Genomic DNA, 22233 nt, shown 5'->3' on the forward strand with positions numbered 1-22233 from the left:
CAGCAGAGATGTTGGTTCCATCCTCCCAACTACAAATTATGCATCTTTTTGAAAATGACTTTTATTCACCAAATTGGCACCTTCCCCCACCTCCTTCCCCTCGTCACCCACACCCACTCTCATCCCCCCCCCCCCCCCCCCCCTCCCATCCTGTTTAAAATGCCTGCCCCCAGCTGTCTGACTCTGGGTTTTCTGGCTTCCTCCTGACGTTGATCAAACCCCAGTGAACAATACTGGACAAGTCACTCCATCCAGACTAGCCTTTTTGCTTTTTTATTTTTCTCCCCGTTCTTAGTTTTCCATTTTGTCGCGCTTGCATCCTGTGCACTCTTGATCTGCTAAGTTAGGAGTCAGAGTGGGGGGGCGGGGGGGGGGACAAATAAGTGTTTTCAAGTTATACAAATTCAGATTGACCTTTCATTAAAATACAGTTGTATTAATAACACTCACACTGGTATCTTATGAATACCTGCTGACCCACAATCCTCAGCATTAGATCACATACTTTGAGACAGTGCAGATTTTCAGTGCACAGCTATGCAACAGAGTTTTCCTGCTCCATCGCTTCTTACTTTCTGCGTGTGTTTTTTTAATCGAACTTGTCTAAGAATCTTGTGTGTTCTTTTTCTTTATTCAGTGTAAGTCTAGCCTCTCAAATCTCAACCAACAGTTCAGTGTGAGACATCAGAAACAACATGCTTGTGTTGTGTTTCTTGTCTAAAACATTAACTTACCACGTTCTAAATTACATTTCTCTACAATTCAAACGATTTGAATACTTGTTGGTAAGGCATTTGCCTGTAAAAAAAATCCTTTGTCAGACAGCTACTAGATTATCAAGGCTACAGTAGCTTAACCTCAGCTACAAGTAATTTCCATCAGTTAATAGGAGAAAAAGGAGGCAGGAAATCCGCATTACACACTCTTGTCATCCGGCCGGCTTTACCATGATCCTCTGCTGCATGCGTTTCCTTAGACCCATAATTTGCATGAGTCCCCTTTTCATTGTTTTGTTTTATGACTCTTAAAATCTTGCGTGTGGTTGTTTTGTTTTTCATGCCCATCTTTGTTTTATTTGTTTGTTCCCTGTCTTTGGTTGGATGCATTTCCTGTGTGTGTGTGTTGTCACTTCCTGTCCAGTGCTGGAGTTTGAGCTACGGAAAGCAAAGGAGACCATTCAGGCTCTGCGCGCCAACTTGACTCAGGCAGCAGGTGTGGCGTACTTTTAACTTCTTCTCCACCTGAACCCTCTTTTGTTACAGCTTTCTCTCGTTTTTTTTCTAAGAGATTTTCCTCTTGATGAATAACACTCAGCGTCCTTTCAAACTCATCTAAAAAATCTTCTCAATTTCTCAGAGAGCGAAGTGCCCTCTCAGGAGAGAAAAAACTTCAAGTCGAGCGCTGAAATTCAGGTGGGAAATCTTTAAGTGTTGAGAATGAAAAGATTGAGTATTCCTCTCCTTTTTTCTAAAGAATCAAGGGAGGAAAGATGTTCCTTTTAACCCCTGTGATGACTTTACTGCTTTAAGTGAATCCTTTCACAGCTTCTCTTTCCTCTCTCAGGAGTCTATACGTCCGCTGGAGAAAAGAGCCTTAAACTTCCTTGTGAATGAATATTTATTAAAGAATGAATACAAACTCTCGGCCATCACCTTCTCTGATGAAAATGATGACCAGGTAAAGATTATTATGGCTGTTGTACATTTTATTGTAAAGGAAAATGGGAAGTATTTGAACTGTGAGTATGTGGCCATGTTGTTTATGCAGATGAAACACCTTCTTCTGCCCCAAATTAATTTTGTTTATGATTATTTGTATTTATTTCCAGGACTTTGAGTTGTGGGATGACGTCGGCCTCAACATCCCAAAACCTCCCGACCTGTTACAGCTCTACCGGAACTGTGGGACCCCCCTTTCTTCTCCCCGGGACAAGGTGGATGTCTCAGTAGGGGTGGAGTTTGCCGATCTTTCGGGAAACGGCATCGTACAAGATGCCCCAAAGAAGCCTGACCTCTCGCATCAGGTTTGTTAAAGAGATGGATATTTCATTATCACAGACTGGCAGACCTTGCTTTGTTCATGTGCATGATTTAAGTGGCTGTTTTCTTTTATAAATATGGAGATATCATGAGAAACTATGAATTGGTGGAGTACCTACTCTTAAGGGGTGATAATAAAGTGTCTGTATATTCTTTCTGTCCCTCTATAGCAACAGACAGAAGTCGTCCAGGAGTTGGAATACCAGATAAGCCTCCTGAACACGGAGAAGCAGAGCCTAGCTGAGCAGATCAAGAAGCTGCAGAGGTGAGGGGGTGCTTGTGCTGTTGTTGAATTATCGAGCATTTTCAGTTAGTATGCTTTGATGCTGACACCTCTGTTTATAGAACAAGAACATTTACCATGCTCAATTAAGACTCAGACAAATTAGCTTTACAATGAACATCTTTGAGGCAATTTACTGTTCTTCTTTTGGACGGATCTGATTTTTTTCCCCCACCTTTGTACAGTGAGATACAAACACTGAAGAGGACTGTCTCCTCCCCTCCTCCGTCCACCTTGGACCTGGGCTCCCAGAAAACATCCAACCCCTCCACCTTCTCCACAGACGCTGTCTCTGTGGTATGTGTGCAGTTGAATATGTAATGCACAGACGTTAATAGATTTGGTTTCCTGTAAAGAACATTTATATTTTAATACACTACACTATTTCTGCCCTGATTATGGATGTACTGAATGTCATTTACCTATAACTGAATCTCATTTCCCCCTCAGCCTCCTACAGATAACGGCCAGTATCTGGACATTCGAGGGGATTCAGAGCCTGAAGCTAAAGAGGACCCCCCCTCTGCTCAGAACATATCACAGCCCCCCACACAGTCCCACAGCAAGCTAAAGAGTCGACCTCCCATCCAGTTTGACCAGCCGAACAGGTTAGTCCTGAACTTTCTGCGTGTACCACCCATAAGATAAAAAGACAATCCTAAAGTTGAATTTGTCTTTCTTGGTCCACTAACTCAATCCTTAAAAATGTTGCTGTGAGGAATCTAAAACACAAGAAAGTATATTTAATATATTCAGTACCTGTTAAACACTCGTCTGGGTGTAGTTACAGAGTGTAGCCACTAGATGGTGGTATCAGCCTTTGTTGAAATACTTGTTGGCCAGTGTCTGCACTTTTGACTACAAATGGAATTTACTTAATTTATTCCAGTCCATTCTTGGTTCCTCAAATCCTTCCCAAATGTATTACATGTGTTTAATATTTAAATGCTGAATGAGAATGTAAATTCAAGTTGAATTAAGTGGTTTAGTTATTCAAATGAAAGGCAAAATGAAAGATCTTTGGTCACAAACAATTTTATTCAAGATATTTTTAATGTGAAGGGTTGATGTCACCGGAGCACAGAGCAGGTCTTAATTGAAATTGAACTTTTGACTTTAGGTCATGTATCAACATGTCATACTGCTAGCACACCCATGCTGTAGTAGATTTAGCGATACCACAGTCAGTTAATATGGTCAGTGAAATATTGTGCTTCCTATTTATACTGAACTCTAAATTTCCCTTGTATAAGATTTGTGTAGAGTTCCAACAAGTGTGTGGCAAATACAGTAAGTCACACTGAGCTGTTACTCATGTGTTGTCTTCCAGCCAAACAGGGTTAGGGTTAGGGTATCATTTTTATTGCCCTATTTTCACAGCAGTGACATGGGAGAGTTGCTGCACCAAGCTCCCAGTCCAATCCTAAATCACTCAGCGGTCGAAGCAGCCTCCAGAGTGTTTGTGGCGACACATATTAAGTGGTGTGTGGTGACTGTTTGCTGGTCTCTTGTTGTTTGTGGTGTCACAGGAAGTTGTCCCCGGCCTTCCAGCAAGCCCTGATGTCCTTCTGCAGAATGTGCTCCGACAGTCGCCTGGGAGCAGAGGTCAGCAGCACACTTTTCACTTACAAACCGTACATTATATTATCATACATTACAGTGCATAAAGCCCCTCTCATTTCCAGGTGTCTCGTATAGCCGACAGCGAGGAGAGCGTGATGTTAATGCTCGGCCGCTGCCTCCCTCACATCGTCCCCAATGTCCTCCTTGCTAAACGAGAGGTAACCACACTTCTGCTCTTCTCCTTCCTGCACCCCTTTCATTATGGTCATCATCACATCGTGTGCTCGCAGGATCCGATAGATACACACAGAGCAGCAGGGATGAGCATTAAGGGGAACACAGGCATCTAAAGCTCGCAAATCTTCAACGTAGATGGGCAGCGATCCAAATCTTTTCAACCTTTGCTGAAGGGGACAGTCATAAAGAAAGAGGTTTTTTTCTGTTGGCAATTTACCAGTTTTTTTAATATGGTTTCCTTAGAAAACGCACCACCCTCTTCTTGGTTTGTGTCACAACGTATTCTCAAATTGCTACCAACAACCTAAAAGTGACGTGTAGAGGCTTGCAGGGATCTAATTGGTGTGATTGCTTAATATAATCGTACTAATGCCTTAACCCTAACACTGCACTCAGCACCTTTCCCCTTGTTTACCCCCATATCTAACTGAGTCTTCTGCCTGTAAGCTTTACATATAAAGAGCTAATTGACACATTGCAAATACCTGGCTGACTTGTGTCTATCTATGGATTTCACTGTCCTCTATGATGGCGTTCGTCTTCACCAGTGTCCCCATCATTTCTCGCTCCTCTGCTGTTTTTGTCCCCCGCTCACGTATGTTGCCTTCACTGGTTTTTATTTTTTACTCTTCTCTTTTCGTCTCACTCATTCTCTCACTCTCATGCATGCCTCTCTTCTAGAGAATGGTTGCACATCTTTGCCAGGTGAGTCTCTCACGCACTCATCTGCATGGTTATCACATGACCTGTGGACCTCAAATGTGTAACTGAAGCCCACTTCCTGTTGGCTACAACTGCTGCCACATTAGGGTCTAACATGTCAGAAGTAGTTATTTTTGTAGTAATTTGCATTGAATCTGTAAACAACAGTATTTGTGCTCTCTTGCAGTGTCATAACAGGGAATATGAGACGTTATGTGTTGCCAAATATGATTAAATATGCAAATATGGCATGCAGTTTTAGCTTTTGCAGTAGGTGGGTCATGAACTGCTTGTTTCTTAAACCCAGTGTGTGTTTACTCTGTCCTTTCTGATTGGATCCCTGTGTGATTTGTTTGCTGAAATTATAAGTGGCTTGTTAGATTCTGGAGTGATTTTAATTAATCTTATAACACTTTCTCGCGGCCCTTTTTTTTTAAAAGAAACTTTTGTTTATGGCTGAATGAAAACTAAAAATGGTGTTTTTTTGTTGTAATTTCACTAGCTTTCTCCCTGTAACTGCTGGGGAACATGTTTGCTATTGAGTATTAACTGCTTCTGAGTAAAGAAGGGAAGGAGATTTGAAAATAGATAACCACAACTGTCTTCATAATTGCCTGCATGCCAAGTTCTTGTCTGTGTGTATTCATGTATATACAAATAGTTGTGTGTTTTTAAAGAAGCACCAGAGAGTGTTTTTAATGAGGTAAGTCTTGTTGGAGTAGATCTCAGTTAGGCTGCTTTGCATACCACCATTTTTATGTTGTTTTACTCAACCTCTGGCAGTTATGGGGAACCTAATCTCTTTGCAAAATCAAGATAAACTAGAAAAATGCAACGAGTTGAAGGCAGATCTTTTCTAAGTGGGTCTCCCGGTCCTCCCCTAAAACAAAGAATCTCTCTTAAATGTCCCTCTAGGCCCCCTTGCAGTCAAGATGATAGTGAAGATAAGACACATTTAATATAATTGCTAACCTGCTTTTGTGCCTAACATAACATATCAGGTATGTTATTAATCTGCAGATGCCTAGAACACAGTTTCTCCCCACAGGGTTATTTTGCATAGCAAGTAAAACAAACTGGTGAGAGGACGACAATGATTAATACACAACATGTTGGCCTCTGGCTCTGAGTGGTGTGGACTTTGTACTATATCCGTTAGATTCACTAACCATGACATTGCACACACACACACACACACACACACACACACACACACACACACACACACAGCTGCTCATTCTTCCATCTTGCAACTTGAAGCTTTCTTACCACCACACACTTAGAGACACACCTTTGTCTGAATATGACACCCACTTAAGAACAAAAGGTGTTTGACTTGAAACGTTGGAATGATGCATAGAAACTCTGCCTGCCACCTGGCTGTAATATCAGTGGCTGTAAATCATTAAACAATGTTTTTCTTTAATAACTCAGCTGATTTTAATTTGTTTATTTCTTTTAGTGTAAACGGTTTAATTTGATGTCATTTGCTACAGCATTATCTTTAAATCCTTTTAATAAAGCTGCTATTAGTGGTGTCACTAGGAAGACAGTTATTTTATGCTGCAACAATTAACTTCCTTTTTCTACCGGCCACATTAACTGTGATCTTTAACGAACTTCTGGCAAGACAAAGACACATTGGCAGTTGTATCAGCGCTGTTACAAGACAAAAGGTTAGAAGTTAAGTTAAATCAGACAGTGTTTACAGTCTGCCCTTTTTTTTTGCTGATAAGGCAGTATAAGGTCAGTATGGACTGAACACAAAAGTAAAACGGGAGAAAAAGCACCTGGGCGAGAAGCCTGTAAGCAAAGAAGGTGTCAGATAATATCTATATATATATAGAATATTGTTAGGCATAGTGATACCGCCATGTAAGACATCTTCTTGTACTTCAAGTGAATATTCATCCCTTTTTCTGGGATTCTCCGTTCTTATTTTCTACTGATGTTAATCTCCGCACCTCATTTGATCGTGTGAATGTTCGCTTTATATAGTAAGGGTTTGATAAGGCTTATTAAAGTGCAATGCGCTACATTTGGATACAGGTGCTTGCACAGAGTGCTTTCTGGGCATGAAACAGTGAAGTTGCTTTGCTCTGTGAAGTAATGCATCATCACCCCCTTGGCCTCTGGGTCCTGGCGTCTCGCTGTCCACTCTACCTGCCCACAATATTTATCCAGGACCAGTCAGGAGTTAAACCTCCTGAAGGAGTCTTCACATGAGGAGCACAGGAGTTCACACAGGAATAGAACAGGGCCAGCGTGGCTTTTTCAGACGTGCGCTGAATTCCTGTATTTGTTTTATCAGGACAGAGCTGTTAAGTCTCAATGGTATTTTCAGAGACAGGGCAGAATACTATTGAACGTGACAGTTAAATCTCCCTGAATAGAGTTAATTTAAAGGCTGTTTCTGCCATTTGACACTTGAACTGATTTTCAACCCTTTTTCATGTGTTCATGTAACCACTTAAAATTACTCTCAGATCCTTAAATTCCACATTTTTACTTTTAAAAAGATGGCCAACATGGCACTGACTTCAGAGTTGAGTGTGGAGCGAGTGACTCATCGCAGCCTATCTTTACCCAAGTGTCTGTCAAGTCCGTGTGTCCATCAGGCGTTGGGGTTTCGGTCTTTCCAGCGCTTGGCAGGAAACTGTGATATCTTGCTCGAAAAAAAACAGAGTTTGTTTGAAAAACATATTTTTAACTCTGTGTGCACTCTCTAATTTGGGTGTGTTTGGCGGGAATTCAGGGCTGACCACAATTTGGCCATGGAGGCCCGGTATCAAGGGCAGCTTAGCTCTGGCTGGAAGGTCCGTAAACTCTGTCTGAACTTTGAGAGAGAGCTGTTTAGTTGAGAAGCCAGGGCAAAAAGGTGTGTGTGAATGCAGCTGTGTCTGTGTGTGTGCATGCTCCTATAATATGTGGCTTTAATTTGAACTCCAAAGCTTAAAGGTATAGCACCAGCAAGGTAAGCATGGTTTCCCTGCAGTTGATGGACTCCCATTGTTTTCAAAGGTGACCCCCTGTGGTTCCTTCTCGCCTTTTCCCACTCCCTATCCTTCAAAGTTTTCCAGGCCTGCTACCAACAATCTTTTCCCTGTGCGTTTCAACCTCACTTCAACCTCCTTTTGCAAAGTCATCTCAGCTAATTCCACATCTCTCTTTTTTCCCTTTTATTGCTTTTCCTTCAGGAGTTGATACCCCTCATCTTATGTACCGCCTGCCTTCACCCAGAGCCTAAAGAGAGAGACCAGCTCCTCCACATCCTCTTCAACCTGATCAAGAGACCAGACGATGAGCAGAGGTGAGTATCTGTGCACAGAAGGTTTATTATCTGACTCATATTTATGTTTTTTATCCCCTGACCAACTGACTTTCTGACATGTTTCTGTGTGTGTTTTAAAGACAAATGATCCTGACGGGGTGTGTTGCGTTCGCGAGGCACGTGGGTCCCACGCGTGTCGAGGCTGAACTACTTCCTCAGTGCTGGGAACAGGTACAGTACACACAGTTCACCTCTGTTATTGAACATGCTGTCACTGATCTGTTATTACAAAGAGGGCTACACTACACTTTCTCTGTCCTATTACAACACAAAGACTAGAGCATTCCTATTCAGATATGGCTAGTGTTGCTGCAGATTTTCCTTGTGAGAATATTGGAAGTACATCTCAGTTGTGCCTGTTTTTACTGAGCATACTCTGTGGTTTTGATTGCATATTCTGACAGAAAATCCCTATTATTACCTCCACGGTGTCCCTGAGTTGTATGTGATAGCCGTCTTGTTTTCATCAGCACCTGTGTCGCCTCATTTGACACATTGATGGCAACAACAGCTGCCAGAAGTCTGGAGGCTGAGAATCTGCTTAGGGAGCCCAATAGTGGTTTCCACAGGGTCAGCATGTTGATGAAACTCCAGTTGTTTCCATTCCACTGTGGCTGCCCTCCAGTCAACTTCTCCCCTCCTGTTCAACTTATTTTCCTGAAGTATTTTTGACCTGATGTCCTCTCTACTCCTGCAGATAAATCACAAATACCCAGAGAGGAGACTGTTGGTGGCAGAGTCCTGCGGCGCCTTAGCACCATACCTGCCTGTAAGAACATATTGTGTATGCATAATCAAAAGGATATTTCACATTAGATGAATAAAGTATGAATACATTCTGGGAGTGTTGCTTTGTGTCTCTGCAGAAGGAGATCCGTAGCTCCCTGGTGTTGTCCATGTTGCAGCAGATGCTCGCTGAGGATAAGGCCGACATGGTCAGAGAGGCTGTGGTCAAGAGTCTGGCAATCATCATGGGTTACATAGATGACCCTGACAAGTACTCCCAAGTATGTGTCAACGATGTAAAAATACACAAGTAAAATAGCCTTTGCTGCTTCTGTAAATTGCTTGTGGGTTATTCTTCATGCACATCATTGTGTTCCAGGGTTTTGAGCTGATGCTGCTGTCTCTCGGGGACCCCTCAGAGCGGGTGGTCAGTGCAGTCCACCAGGTCTTTATTCCTGCCTTCGCTGCCTGGACCACAGAGCTGGGGTCACTGCAAAATACACTAATCCCTTCTCTGTTAGCGCGTATAGAGAAACTACTTATGGTAAGTGCGTAACCTTCAGAAAGAGCCTTTCTCACCCTTTTAGTAAACTGTCTAAAGTACAACAATATGATGTGAATACTTACCATAAAATCCTTGCTAATGTAGATAAACATCGTAACAAAATGTATCTGAAACTAAAGGTATGTGCATTTTGAATAAGGCATAGAAAACTCTAGTTGAACTCACCTTATAAACTACCCTTAGCCTACCTTGATCCTTGTCACTGTATACATTACAAACCAAATGTATAAACAAGGATTAAGGTTGTGATGATTGTACACGCATGTATCTGTGCAGCCACTTCATTTTCAAGCTTCAAATGTCGGCACCAAACAAACAAGAGCACTTCCTTACTCATGCACTGCTGATTGCTCTTGTCCCTTCTGTCTTCCTGCAGCAAGGAGAACATGGTCTGGATGAACACAAGTTGCACATGTTCCTGTCGGCGCTGCAGTCTCTCATCCCTCCTCTGTTCGCCGTGGTGCTGCTGAACGCTCCCTTCACCAGCAGAGCAAAACTCAACGGAGACATACCTGCAATAGAAGGTAGGACAACTACACAATGCACAAGACTCATGTTTAAATATGAGTGCATTTTCTGAGTTTCCTTTCTGTTCCTGTGTCTTTGATCCTGCAGTGACGCGGTTTCCCAGGCCGGCTTCTCCCCTCCAGGACGTGGCTACCATTATCGGCAGCAGGGAGATGCTCAGTGCACTACTGCTGCTCTACGACTACCAGCTGGAGCAGGAGGGAACCACCGGCTGGGACAGCCTGCTCTGGGTGGTCAATCAGCTGTAAGAAATGCACACCAACTCACACAGAATAAGTCATTTAAAGCTCAACAGAAGCTTTGAACATAAAACAATACAGTCTTTGTATCACAAAATCATTCACAAACACATCTCACACACTCATTTCCATCCGCCTGCTCTGTCTCCAGCCTTCCACAGCTCATAGAGATCGTGGGTCGCATCAACGTGTCTTCATCGACCTGCGTCCATGAGTTCTCTCGATTCTTCTGGAGGTTGTGTCGCACTTTCGGAAAGATTTTCACCAACACTAAGGTAATAAAACGTCACGAGCCAACATTTAAAACTCTACCAAAGCATAACAACCGGGCTACCACACACATCTCTCTCTGTTCACCTTTTTCTCAACTCTGGCTAAAAATATCCATCAAACATCTGAAAAGTAACATTTCAATTTAACACTGAATTCAACCGTAAATGTCAAAGATGTTGTGATGACATTTTGTTCACCCTGTTTATGACCTCTTCCAGGTCAAACCACAGTTCCAAGAGATCCTCCGACTATCTGAGGAGAATGTTGGTGAGTGCAGATCACACACACACACACACACACACACACACACACACACACACACACACACACACACACACACACACACAGTGTGCAATTGTTGTAAAATGTTCTCAGCTCTCTCTCTAAAATGTTGTTAGGTGGAGTTGAGGCGCAGACACTGTTGATGTAAACAAGTTATTTGTAGTCCTTTCTGGGTGTTCCCCTCATTTCTTTTTTTTAATTCCGGATGTTTCTGGAGTTATTATAAGAGGTGCTCGGTCTCAGCTGCCTGCCAAGTGATTTAACTTTGGTATTGTGGCCATTTATGAAATATGTGTTTTGTACCGGGTCCCAGCCTGTGTTACGGTCACTGTGACTTTACAATTGTAAGTGTCTTATGCAGTAGAGACTTGAAGAACCACAACGATGTAATGCATGCTGTAATGGACATATTGTTACTGACAGACATGCTACCAAATGCCGGGCAAAACAAATATTCACTGTACCTCATCTCTTCATCTTCTAATGTACTGGAAAACGTAAATCTCTTAATTTTTAACATCTTTTATTCCTCTTTCAGATACTTCTGCAGGTAACGATATTCTCTGCAAAGCGACGGTCCCAATCTATGCCACTGGAGTACTGACGTGTTATAATCAGGTAAATGAATAGCAGAACACACCCAAGAAGTAGCTTGATTTTCTTCTTTAAAAAAGTGAATAGATCTATGATTCCCTCTTTATTTTTGGCCCCTATTCTTCTGTTTATGTTATAATATGTAGAGTGTGAACCACACTTATTGTTCCTCTTCATGAGAGGGAAAGTCCACTCCACAACATCATGCCGCGACGTGTTTTTGTTTTGATTATAGATTCACAAAATGATGCAGCACTTGCAGAACACTGTTGGCAGCTCAAGCTGTATTTTGATTTACCTTTCAACACAACACTTCTACAAAACACGTCTGCTGTCCCAACATACTGATCTGCAGGAACACACACACATGATGTAGATGTTGCATTTGTTGCATTCATGATCTAATTGATGAACACATTCTTATTTCTGTACAGGACGAGGATCGAAAGTTGCTGGTGGGTTTCCTGGAGGATGTTATGACAACCCTCTCTCTGTCCCATGCACCTCTGGACAGTTTGAAGGCCTCTTTTGTAGAGCTGGGGTGAGACACACACACACACACACACACACACACACACACACACACACACACACACACACACACACACAGATACATTCGTACTTAACCGACAGTGGATTATCAAGACACCCACCAATTTTGAAGCCATTTTTCTTCTCATTTTCCAGACTCTGTTAATAATATGATATAGCTGGTAATGTTGCTGAAATGTGAATTATGCAAGGAGAGCACGACTGAAACAAAACTAGTATTATACTGGTGTTCCCAAGCAGTGGGATAAATGTTTGAGTACTGTAACTCCTCTGACACTTCTAAACATATTTAATATGATTCCCAAAAATGTTCACCAACTGAAATCACGTCACAGATTAAATAGGTTGCATTTTTGTTTTATATTTTGCTCGTCACATAGTCACATTTATTTGCACTGCTGCTGTTAAAAATCTCTAACATTTTGGAAAGTCAGTTATTGTTTGACAGCTGCCCAAATATGAACCAGTCTTTCTGTTACGCTCTTTATTCAGCGCCAACCCAGTGTACCATGAGCTGCTGCTCACTGTTCTGTGGTACGGGGTGGTTCACACCTCTGCACTGGTGCGCTGTACTGCAGCACGGATGTTTGAGGTAGGAAAAACACACACAAACACACACGGATAGTGTATAGGACAAAAAATAGATTGTTTACAAAAATACTACCTTTAAAAATCTGTCATATTTTTTGAGATGAGACAACATGGCTGCAGAATTATGTATAAGATTGTCAATTATTTAGATATTTCTGTTTATATGTAATTATCTAACAACCTGTTATAGCATATTTATGTCATGAGTTAATTCTGAATATAATTTAACATGCTGTTTTATTGAGCTAAAATTGCAGTCCTACACAATTATGCAGTACTATATGATGATGCTATGTTCATGTTTATCTATTTGCTGTACATGTGCCAGCTCTGCTTGCTATTGCTGCTGTTTAACATACATTTTATATTTACTCTTGTGAGTAAACACCACTGTAGCGTCCCGGTTCACACTGCTCTACTAGACCCTCGCTGAGTTAACATCAGACTGTCACTGTGCCCGGGTCTCTGAACGGACTACATAAATATCTGCTGCATGTCAGCGAGAGGCCAAAGTCAGCAACATGAAAGTATAATCAAAAGAGTCCAAGGCCCGTTTCTGTTCAGTGTTGTTGGAAAGTATAATTTAATCAGAGCTGTTTTTCTCGTGGATCTATTTTTCTTACTCTATTAGTATTTCAGATCTGTTGAAATATAAAACTACTATTATTTTAGAGAGACGACTATTTCCCTCATTTTTGTCCTTGCCAGATTGCCAAGGCAAAAATCCTGGCCTAAACACCCAAATAAATCACGTCCTTTGAGATCCGTGCACACTGCAGGTCAAATATGGGGAGGAGGATCTAGGTTTAGCAGTAGAGCCGGGCCTATGTTGATCTAAAGTTTGGGGAGGAGGAGGTCTAGGCTGTATTCATGTCCCCCCCTGTTTTCTGGAGTACTTTCCCAACACTCCCCACTGTCACCTCTCCATAGTGACTAGCTGTCCTCCCTTGCAGAGGGTTGAAATGTGGTCCTCTTTCACAGATCCCAGATCAGATTTGTCAACCATTTGATCCATTAAAAGAAATTACTGATAATCTGACCTGGAGTCTGTGCACAGAGCCCACGGCTTTATGCTCACCATACTGTTAAAGTATTTGTGCAGTTTAGCTATGTTGGCTTCACATTCCTTCTGCATACATGCGTGTGCATGTGTGTGTGTCTGTTTGAGTGTGTGTGTGTGTGATTGTGTACTCATTTGCTTGATACATGCAGTGCCGTTCCGTGCCTTGCAGCTATGGTTTTGTCATTGTATATCACTTTCTTCCTATCTTTTTGTTTTTTCTTTTTCCCTCCCCCCCTTTTTTTGTTTTGCTTCTTTGTTTTTATCTCTCTATCTATTGGCGGTGTTGCTCGCTCTTGTCCCAATGCCCCGCCCACCTCTGTGACATCACGGCTGGCTCTGTCCAATCCGATCAGCTGCTGGTGAAGGGGGTGAATGAGACGCTGGTAGCTCAGAGAGTGGTGCCGGCTCTCATCACACTGTCCTCCGATCCTGAAATGTAAGTGGAACGACAACAACAACAAACCGCACCGCGTCTCTCCTCTCCCCCCTTCTCTTTGCCGCTTAAGAACCATCACACTGAAACAAGTCTGTACCTGCCAGGAGCAAACTCTGCACTAAACTATTTCCCAAGACTCTAACTACTTCGATATTTAATTGAACCCATTTGATTTCAGAAGCTTTACGTCTCTTCCTAAGGCGATGTTTGCTCCTGTGGAGGTTGAGGCTTGGCCATGGGGTGGTTCATCAGCATAACCGATGTTGACTGCATGTACGCACTATCCCACGCCAGCTCCTCATCCGTCTGCAACACTAACTAGTCCATTACTGTGCCTGCATGCTGCAACAGCACGGTGCCTGCTCCTCTTCCTCCCCCTCCCTCCTCCGTTAAAGCAGGGCCTCTCCTCCGGACCGACCGTCAGCTAGTGGTCGGTTCTCCTCACCCCATCAGTTTTATCCTGTCACTCTATTTTCCTTTCTCTCCCTCTCTGTTTTCCATACCATCTCCTCTATCTCTACCTCTCTCCTTCACCCCTCTATCTGTCCCTCCCTCCCTCCCTCCCCCTGTCTCCTCCCCTCTCTCATCCTGCTGTGTGGTGGGTTTGCAGTTGGTTCTCCGAGGCATGAGTGAAGCATTAGTAGATCGCCGTGCGGCTCCGGCCCTTATTACTCTGTGCAGTGGCCCTGAATTGTGAGTCAAACAACACAAAAAAACCAACTCTCTGTAAACATTGTCTTTTGTGGGCTGCATCCTTACAGTGTTGATCCGTGTCAGTCTTCCTGGGAATATGTCTGGCTGAGCTTGAATAAGCATTAAACAAATATGTGAGCATGTGACACCAACAGCTTTTTACTGCATCTGAAGTTTATCAGCTCATTCACCACAAACATTCAGTGGAAGAGGAAGTTAAAGCCTGAAGTAATTTGCGTCTCTTCCTTTATTCTGCCTTTAATTATCCGGATGTGAAGCGACAGTGATTGGCTAAACAGCTTGAGTTGAATGAACCCTCATCTAATTCAATCCTTTCATTAGAGTCAAACATGCCATGCTTTTAAAAGACATGTAGTGCTCCTATAAGCAATATAACTGCATCCAGTTTGTGATTAGTCAAGGTGATTAAATTAGTGGCAACACTGTTGGAATGCAGCCCTTTGCATTTCATTATTCTCTGTATTGAAAACCACACGCTAACGGGTCCACACCCGACCCAAAGATTCAACACACACTATATTTCTGGCATGACATCCTTTACCTACTTTAGCAGAGTCTATAGGAATGGCTGCAGTACCTTTCTGCTCTTACTGACATTGGAATGATTATTTAACATCACGCTAACAGCACCCCAGTAATCTTGCTTATTTAATTCAATCATCGAGTTCTGTCAGATATTTTGCTCTGCATTATGTTTTATGAATGCTTTTGAAATTGAATGAAAAAAAGACCCATTATGTTTCTTGTTAAGCTGTTTCGTTTAGCTAGTGGTCTGATCAGGATGCACCAATCAATAAAATAACTGATGTAATTAAATCAGTAAACAGGTGATCATCGTTGCGACATCCAGTCAAATATACACTTGAACATCAGAGCGGTTAGCTGTAAACCTGGCAGCCCACTGTCTGAGGAACCACCTCAGTCATCACCGCGGTAACTGACATGTCATTACTATGTAATCACTATATTTGGATAAAACCAAGAACATGTGTTCGCTAAAATAGTCCTACCTCTTTGTGGTTTGGAATAAAAGCTTACTCAGCATTGTAATTACAGATGTGCAAAGAATACATCGTTCTAGTTAAGTTTGTCTCAGTAGCATTATTGGATTTCGTTGTGGTCAATTGTTTATTTGGATAACAAAATGGAGATCGTTAAGCACATGTGTAACTCCACTGAGGGATTTAGTTAGCAGAAATAGAAGAAAATTAAATAGTTTACACGGCCCAGAGAACTATTGAAGCTGAAATATTGATGAGTAGACTATGAAAGGTCAAACCCGTGTGTTGCTCTCCTGCTGCTTTTAGCTCAGTGAGGATATCCACTATCCCCGCCTTCGGTACCATCATGGAGACGGTCACACAAAAAGAGGTAGGAAGCTGCTGGTGAAATACAATACATACAACGAGTATTATAAAGCATGTGTTAATCATACTTTCTGTGCGTGTGTTTAGCTGCTGGAGCGTGTAAAAATGCAGCTGGCCTCTTTCCTGGAGGACCCTCAGTACCAGGATCAGCACTCTCTGCACATGGAGATCATCCGGACGTTCGGAAGGGTCGGACCCAACGCGGAGCCACGCTTCAGAGATGAGTGTATGTGAAAGACCTTTCAATAGTGAATGTATTATGAAGTTCTCTTTGAATTCTCCTCATATGTTCTGTTTTTTGTTCAATTTTTAAATCTCCAGTCGTGTTGCCACATCTTCATAAGCTAGCGCTGGCTAACAACAGCCAGACGACGGAGATGAAGAGGATCGACGTCGCCACGCAGCTGTTTGAGGCCTACAGCGCCCTCTCCTGCTGCTGTATCCTTTGAAATCACACCAAATGCTCCGTGTAAGATGGACTAATTCATTTGTGGTCAGGAAACTAGGGATATATTGTCTTTGCAGCAATTAAAGTCTCCTATAATCGCTCTGCCAAATATACTGCTTTTGATAACCCTGTCACACTTGAGGGGAAAAAGTGCAGTTCCTAGAATTCAGCTTGCACACATTTTTTTTTAAACTACTGTATGTATTTCCAAATGATTTACAAGAAGTCCAGGCTGGCTGGAGTTCAGGGTTAACTGTCGTAGCAGTGAGTCAGTGGGAAGGCCGTTAGAACAACTGGTTAGATGTGCTCCTGAATGTAGCTGTGTGGTGCGTATCAGCGCGGCCCCTGCGCTTCAGTGTGCGGTTCGGTGTGTGTGTGTTGGCAGAGGTTGCCTGTCATTTGGCAGCAGGAGAAAGGGAAAATAAGCTGCCTCCATTTTTGGGGCTGAGGTAATTACAGGCTTGGTTAAGCAAAGGAAAGGATGAGAGAGGGAGAAGGAGCGTGAGAGGGGGGAAAGGACTGAACATCAACTCCAATTCTTCCCAACAGTTCCCAGGATAAGACTCGCGTTTACATTACCTCTGTCCTCCTGATTGTTTCTCCTCATTGCTATTACTCCTTTCTCACACTCTATTTTTTTCTTCTCTCTACTCTGCTCAACCAACTCCACCCCACACACACATACCGTAGAGGAACGCTGGTCTGAGGTTCATTCCTGTGGATCTTTGTCAAGCTGTGATTTCACAGTGCAGTAGTGTCCAGGAGGTATAGCCCTAACCTCGGAGCCTTTACCTCCCACTGCTCTCCTCTCTCATGTAATCAGTGTGAAAACCTCTGAAACTGCATTCCTATATCCCAAAATATAAATGTATGCACTCCCTCTCCCATATAGCTCCTCTGGCCATGACAGGTGGCAGAACGCATGCAATCCTGGACAAAGAACTATTGTGCTGGAAACTTCATTTGGTGCCAAACACCAATACACTTATTTTAGGAAGGCTTGAACAGCCAAAGGAATATATTCTCTAAACTATTTTGTGACGGAGTTCTTTAATATTTTTAAAATGCATCCTGAAGTGAAGTCCTCCCTTTTGGTAATGCTTGGAAGCACTAATCCTAATAATATTTTTTAATGCTTGGCCTGGAAAACACCTTATTTTCCATGTCTATAAATGTAGTGATAAAAACAAGAAAGGCTGGAAAGATAAGGCATTACATGTCTACTCCTAAATTAAATCATAAATGTGTTTTTACTCTCAAACATCTGGACTATTTCTTACAACCCTCATTAGCTTTGTCACACTGGTTACCAGCAACAGTGCAGCTGGTATTGTTTTCCTACTATGGATGTCCTGTCATTGCAAAATACTGTTCCGGAGACACCTCCTGCAGCGGGACCTGCCAGTAAAGTGATTTTGCATACACTGCCAGGTATTCTCGTCAGCCTCAGACTCAGATTTTGTCATAGCGATGGGAACTGTGCTCGATGCAATCACAAAATGTATGGTTGTGTTTGCAGATGGGTGTGGTCCGAGGAACCCTGGCCTGATTTGACAATGATTGCAAGAAGTCTCTATTTAAACTGTGTGCTTAGTTATGGTATGTTCAGGTTGTTTTGCTCTCTGTCATGGAGCTGCAAGGTGCTTTGGATCCCCTGGTTTTTCATTTTAGTCCTTAACATCCTGTGCAGTTATTTCTGAGGAGGTGATGGTCAACCACTTCCTGCCGGGCCTCAGGTGTCTCCGGGCTGACATGGAACAACTATCACCTGAGCACGAGGTCAGGAGGGGTTGATACACGTATTTAACACTGACCTCCACACTCACAATGCTTGCATGTTTTGAGTGTATTGTCTGCATCCTCACGCAATGATAGGCCAGACTGTCCCCCTGTTCATGTCTTTCTCACACACACTCATACACACACCTCTGCGTTTTTTTATTTGTGTCTCGGAATCTCATGCGATCTATTTCATGTGAACATTTTCCCAAGGTGACTAATGATCAGCTGATTATTTTTCCTCTGTGCACATCTGCTCTGTCTGTGGAGTGTGCATACCAGATTCTGAGACTGGAATTTTTTTTCACAAACGGAACTTTCATGCATTAAAACTTACAAATAAATAAAGATGTTTTTATGTGTTGCATGTTTGGGCAGAATTTCATTTTACCACTTGAGTAGTTACCCCATGTTTTTCAAGTATTGCATTGACATATTATTTAATACCAAGATTCTATGGAAGCCCTGAGATGCAACTAGGTAAACCAATCTGGTGCATTAATTAAGAACCACCTGTTCTTAAGTCAGAAACACAGGGGAAAAAACCATTTAGATCCCTAGATCTTTATCCTCACTTGCCTCTCGGTGCTCCCATAAGATTTATATTTCGCCTTTTTTTTTGGTTCATCCTCAACAGGGTATTCTGAGTTCCATGATCAAGGAGTGTGAAATCAAGATTGAAAACAGAGGAATGGCCGACGCACAAGGGTGAGAAAAAGCAAAGTCCCATTCACACCATCACATGTCCCATATATAGCTTTGTATCACATGAAACGCAGTGACAGCAACAAGTGATGTCTCAAAGTGGCAGTTAAGAACAATAAGGAAGAAGTCTTCATGCTGTGAGGAGAGAGGTCACTTCACAGTGTTGGGACTGTGCCCATATCGTGTGGGCTTACACCCCGGGGGACAGGAGAACATGTGAGAGTGTTGGACCACACTCATTATGCGGGTATCTTCACAGAGAGAGAGCTGAGAATGAGAGGAGTTGTTTTGGAAAGCGTTGGGACTGTGGGTGTCCTTTTAAAAACATGTTTCTCCCATCTTGTTAACATGTGTTCGGGCTTATTAAAAAGAGTTCCTATATGGATGTCAGAAGTGGGTACATGTCTGCCTCTCTCTGTGTTTTGGGTGTGTTCTCCCCAAAAAGCCTCAGTTAAACTCTGAGGTTGAATTCTCTGTGTTTGTGCCGAGGATTTTTTGTTCCTCTTTCATTTTGGTCACACGAGTCTTTGACGTTTAATACTATAAATGATCAATTGGATCTTTTAAGGAATGTTGACCTTATTTGCCCCAGTGCGATCATTGTTTACACCCTGGTATGAAATATTCCAAAGCACTCGGTCACGAAGGCTATTCAAAAAGGCCTCGCATAACATATGTGTAATTCTTTGTAGCTCTAAAATGTCATGAAATTGATAGGACAGTATGTCAAAAAACATTTACATACATTATATAATAGTGTGTTGAAAATGTCATGCATCTAAAACAAATATATATTTAAAAACTCATAATATATTATGGTAAAAAAATAAGTCAACATCATTTTGTGAAGTTTTAAATGCATTTCATTTGTTTAGCCACGTTTCTTAAGAACGGTATATATGACATTTCCAAAATCCTGCACGTTCCGTATGTAAAACAGATGAAGCGATCTACATAAAAGTTATGGCCTCTAGTTATGATCCAGACAAACCGTTTTGTTCTGGTATAGAAACCATGTGATGGATCTGTCACCACCTGAGAACTGTGATTGTCCTTCTGTTGAGCAATGCAGCAGCCTGTTGGGTAGCTGCTCCCCTGCATCAGCGTGAGTACCAGCTCACTAAAAAGAGGAACTTGAGGAGCCGTTAGACTGTAAAAATCAGGAGGGGCTGTATTAGCAAACAACATTTCCCTCTAAAGAAGTAGAGTAAAGGCCGACTAAGGCTCGTCAACAGATAGGAGGATGTGTTGTTTGTTCTGGTGTGCATCTATTTCTGTCTTTTTTCCAGTCCTGGTAACGTTGCTTCATCAAATTAATCCTCTACGCCATGCTTTTTATCTCATAGCTCAATGTCCATTGCCTCCAGTTTGGTGGGAGAGGACGCCAAGACCAAGTTCCTGAGCAAGATGGGTCAGCTGACCACGTCTGGAGCAATGCTGGCCAACGTCTTCCAGAGAAAGAAGTGATCACCACACTGACTGACGACCCCCTGCTGGCTTCGGGAGCTTTTCGTTCTGCTGGAAAAACATTGGTTCAGCTTAAAGTAGACATGTTGTTGATGCAGTCTCAAGAAAGGAAGGTGTGCTGGAAGTTGTGTTGGTTTATAATCAGTGCAGCGAGACTTAAAGCTGAAAATCAATGTTTTCTTGCAGTGAACGGTTTTCCCTCTGCTCATATTCTTCTACTTAATCATGGCGATGGCATCGTCCAGGACGAGGGATTTGCTTTCATGAATCAGTCTTGTCAACATTGTCATTTCAGAAAGAGGAGAAAGACTGAAGAACAGTGTAGGGATGCCCCCACAGTGAAGGTTTCCTGGACGTTTCTGGACTTGAAAGTATGAATTTAAGTTGTTTCAGTGCAGTACTTCCTGTATCAGAAGAGCTTCACTCATCTCTGAGAAACAAAACTGAGCACGGCCTGCTGGATTTAATTTAGAATCTCAAGCGGCAGTTGTGCGATAGATGCACTGACTTGTTGTAGAATAATTCTTCTAATTGACAACGAAACGGCTCTGCCTTGTACAGTGTATCTGTACGACTCGGAAGTATCGCATACTTGAAGCTATAAATCTTTTGTCTTGCCTTTATTTCATCAGTCTGTCACTGTGTTTTTGTTTCGACAGGTTCTATTTTATAACTTATTTATGTCTTAATGAAAAAAACCTTATTCAGACTTCCAAAGAAATTTGCACTTCACTTGTTCTTTATGAAATACACTATATATATATTAGTTTTAATTCAGAGTCTTATACATAATGAACGTTATCACTAACTATCCGTTTTGGCAATGTGAAGATGAAGAGGACACTGACCGTAGTTATTTCCTCAGTCCGTTGCATCTCGTCTGTGTTGCGGTGTCTCTGATAATTGTATTTTTTTTCTAAAGTGGGTATTTTTGGTTCTACTTTCTGTTGTTGTTCTTTTTCAATATGCTCTACGAAAACAGTAAATAACTATCATACACTGAACTAAAGAGGATGGTACTCGTTATGTATATTTGAAATCGGTGTCATGGTTTAATAAAAGATGGACATGAGTTGTGTACTGAAACATACTTCTGGAGGCCTCGTTGAATGTCTGCACGCTGTTTTCCACTTGTGATTAGGGCTCAAAGTGTCGGCAGGTGTTGAAGGCTGTAAAACAAGTCACTCCACAGACAAACACGCACCCCGTCTGTCCTGGCCACTCACATCCAACCCTTTGATGTGCTCTATTGTCTGCTTAGTACAACAAACCAAAGTCCATCTGAAGGGGACATTCCCAACAACTTACTGCAGATATGAGTACAGAATTAAAAGCTCAGATCTGCCGGCACTTTCAGTCCATGCTATCTGTACTTTAAACAATGAGGTTTACTATGGCCTGAATCCTCAAAAGAATTAAACAGAGCTATTAAAGCACAGTCAATCTTTAAGATATGTAGCCGAAAATGTGCAATTCCAATCCTGTCCATGGCATGTTTGCATTGCCTTTAAGAGCTGCACTTATTTCGTGGTCGAACGAAACAAGTTAACAAAACACTTCTGGATAAAACATGATTTGCATATTCAGGCTAATATTCAACCCTGATCAGTGATTATGTGCCAGGTGGACAAATAATAGATTCACGACAAGGTGGAGCGAGAGGGCATGGCAGCAACGTGTGTGGGCGTGCCTTTGTATCCCTATCTGTAGATATGTGTGAGACAGATGCTTGATATGTGATTTGCATTC

The 22233-nt window shown here is 42.2% G+C and overlaps 1 protein-coding gene across 4 annotated transcripts in view; it reads left to right on the forward strand.

Moving 5' to 3' along the window:
• relch (RAB11 binding and LisH domain, coiled-coil and HEAT repeat containing) overlaps positions 1-21574 on the forward strand; it is a 28662-nt gene extending 7088 nt beyond the window's left edge. The window contains exons 3-30 of one of the 4 annotated variants that reach the window (XM_063912434.1): positions 1141-1212; positions 1357-1412; positions 1564-1677; positions 1829-2023; positions 2210-2304; positions 2508-2619; positions 2773-2930; positions 3852-3927; positions 4008-4103; positions 8022-8134; positions 8236-8326; positions 8853-8924; positions 9022-9162; positions 9261-9425; positions 9823-9970; positions 10062-10218; positions 10365-10488; positions 10705-10753; positions 11307-11386; positions 11797-11903; positions 12407-12506; positions 13922-14004; positions 16026-16089; positions 16173-16311; positions 16407-16523; positions 18224-18312; positions 18950-19020; positions 20364-21574. In XM_063912434.1, the coding sequence (XP_063768504.1) occupies positions 1141-1212; positions 1357-1412; positions 1564-1677; positions 1829-2023; positions 2210-2304; positions 2508-2619; positions 2773-2930; positions 3852-3927; positions 4008-4103; positions 8022-8134; positions 8236-8326; positions 8853-8924; positions 9022-9162; positions 9261-9425; positions 9823-9970; positions 10062-10218; positions 10365-10488; positions 10705-10753; positions 11307-11386; positions 11797-11903; positions 12407-12506; positions 13922-14004; positions 16026-16089; positions 16173-16311; positions 16407-16523; positions 18224-18312; positions 18950-19020; positions 20364-20484 (3005 nt within the window). In that variant the 3' untranslated portion in view covers positions 20485-21574. Of the gene's footprint in view, positions 1-1140; positions 1213-1356; positions 1413-1563; positions 1678-1828; positions 2024-2209; positions 2305-2507; positions 2620-2772; positions 2931-3851; positions 3928-4007; positions 4104-8021; positions 8135-8235; positions 8327-8852; positions 8925-9021; positions 9163-9260; positions 9426-9822; positions 9971-10061; positions 10219-10364; positions 10489-10704; positions 10754-11306; positions 11387-11796; positions 11904-12406; positions 12507-13921; positions 14005-14614; positions 14698-16025; positions 16090-16172; positions 16312-16406; positions 16524-18223; positions 18313-18949; positions 19021-20363 lie in introns of those variants that run through there. The other 3 variants (XM_063912435.1, XM_063912436.1, XR_010168353.1) reach the window with 3 other exon arrangements.
• Positions 21575-22233: the final 659 nt, after the last annotated feature.

Source organism: Eleginops maclovinus, chromosome 21, assembly GCF_036324505.1.
Source record: "Eleginops maclovinus isolate JMC-PN-2008 ecotype Puerto Natales chromosome 21, JC_Emac_rtc_rv5, whole genome shotgun sequence".
Lineage (NCBI taxonomy): Eukaryota > Metazoa > Chordata > Actinopteri > Perciformes > Eleginopidae > Eleginops > Eleginops maclovinus.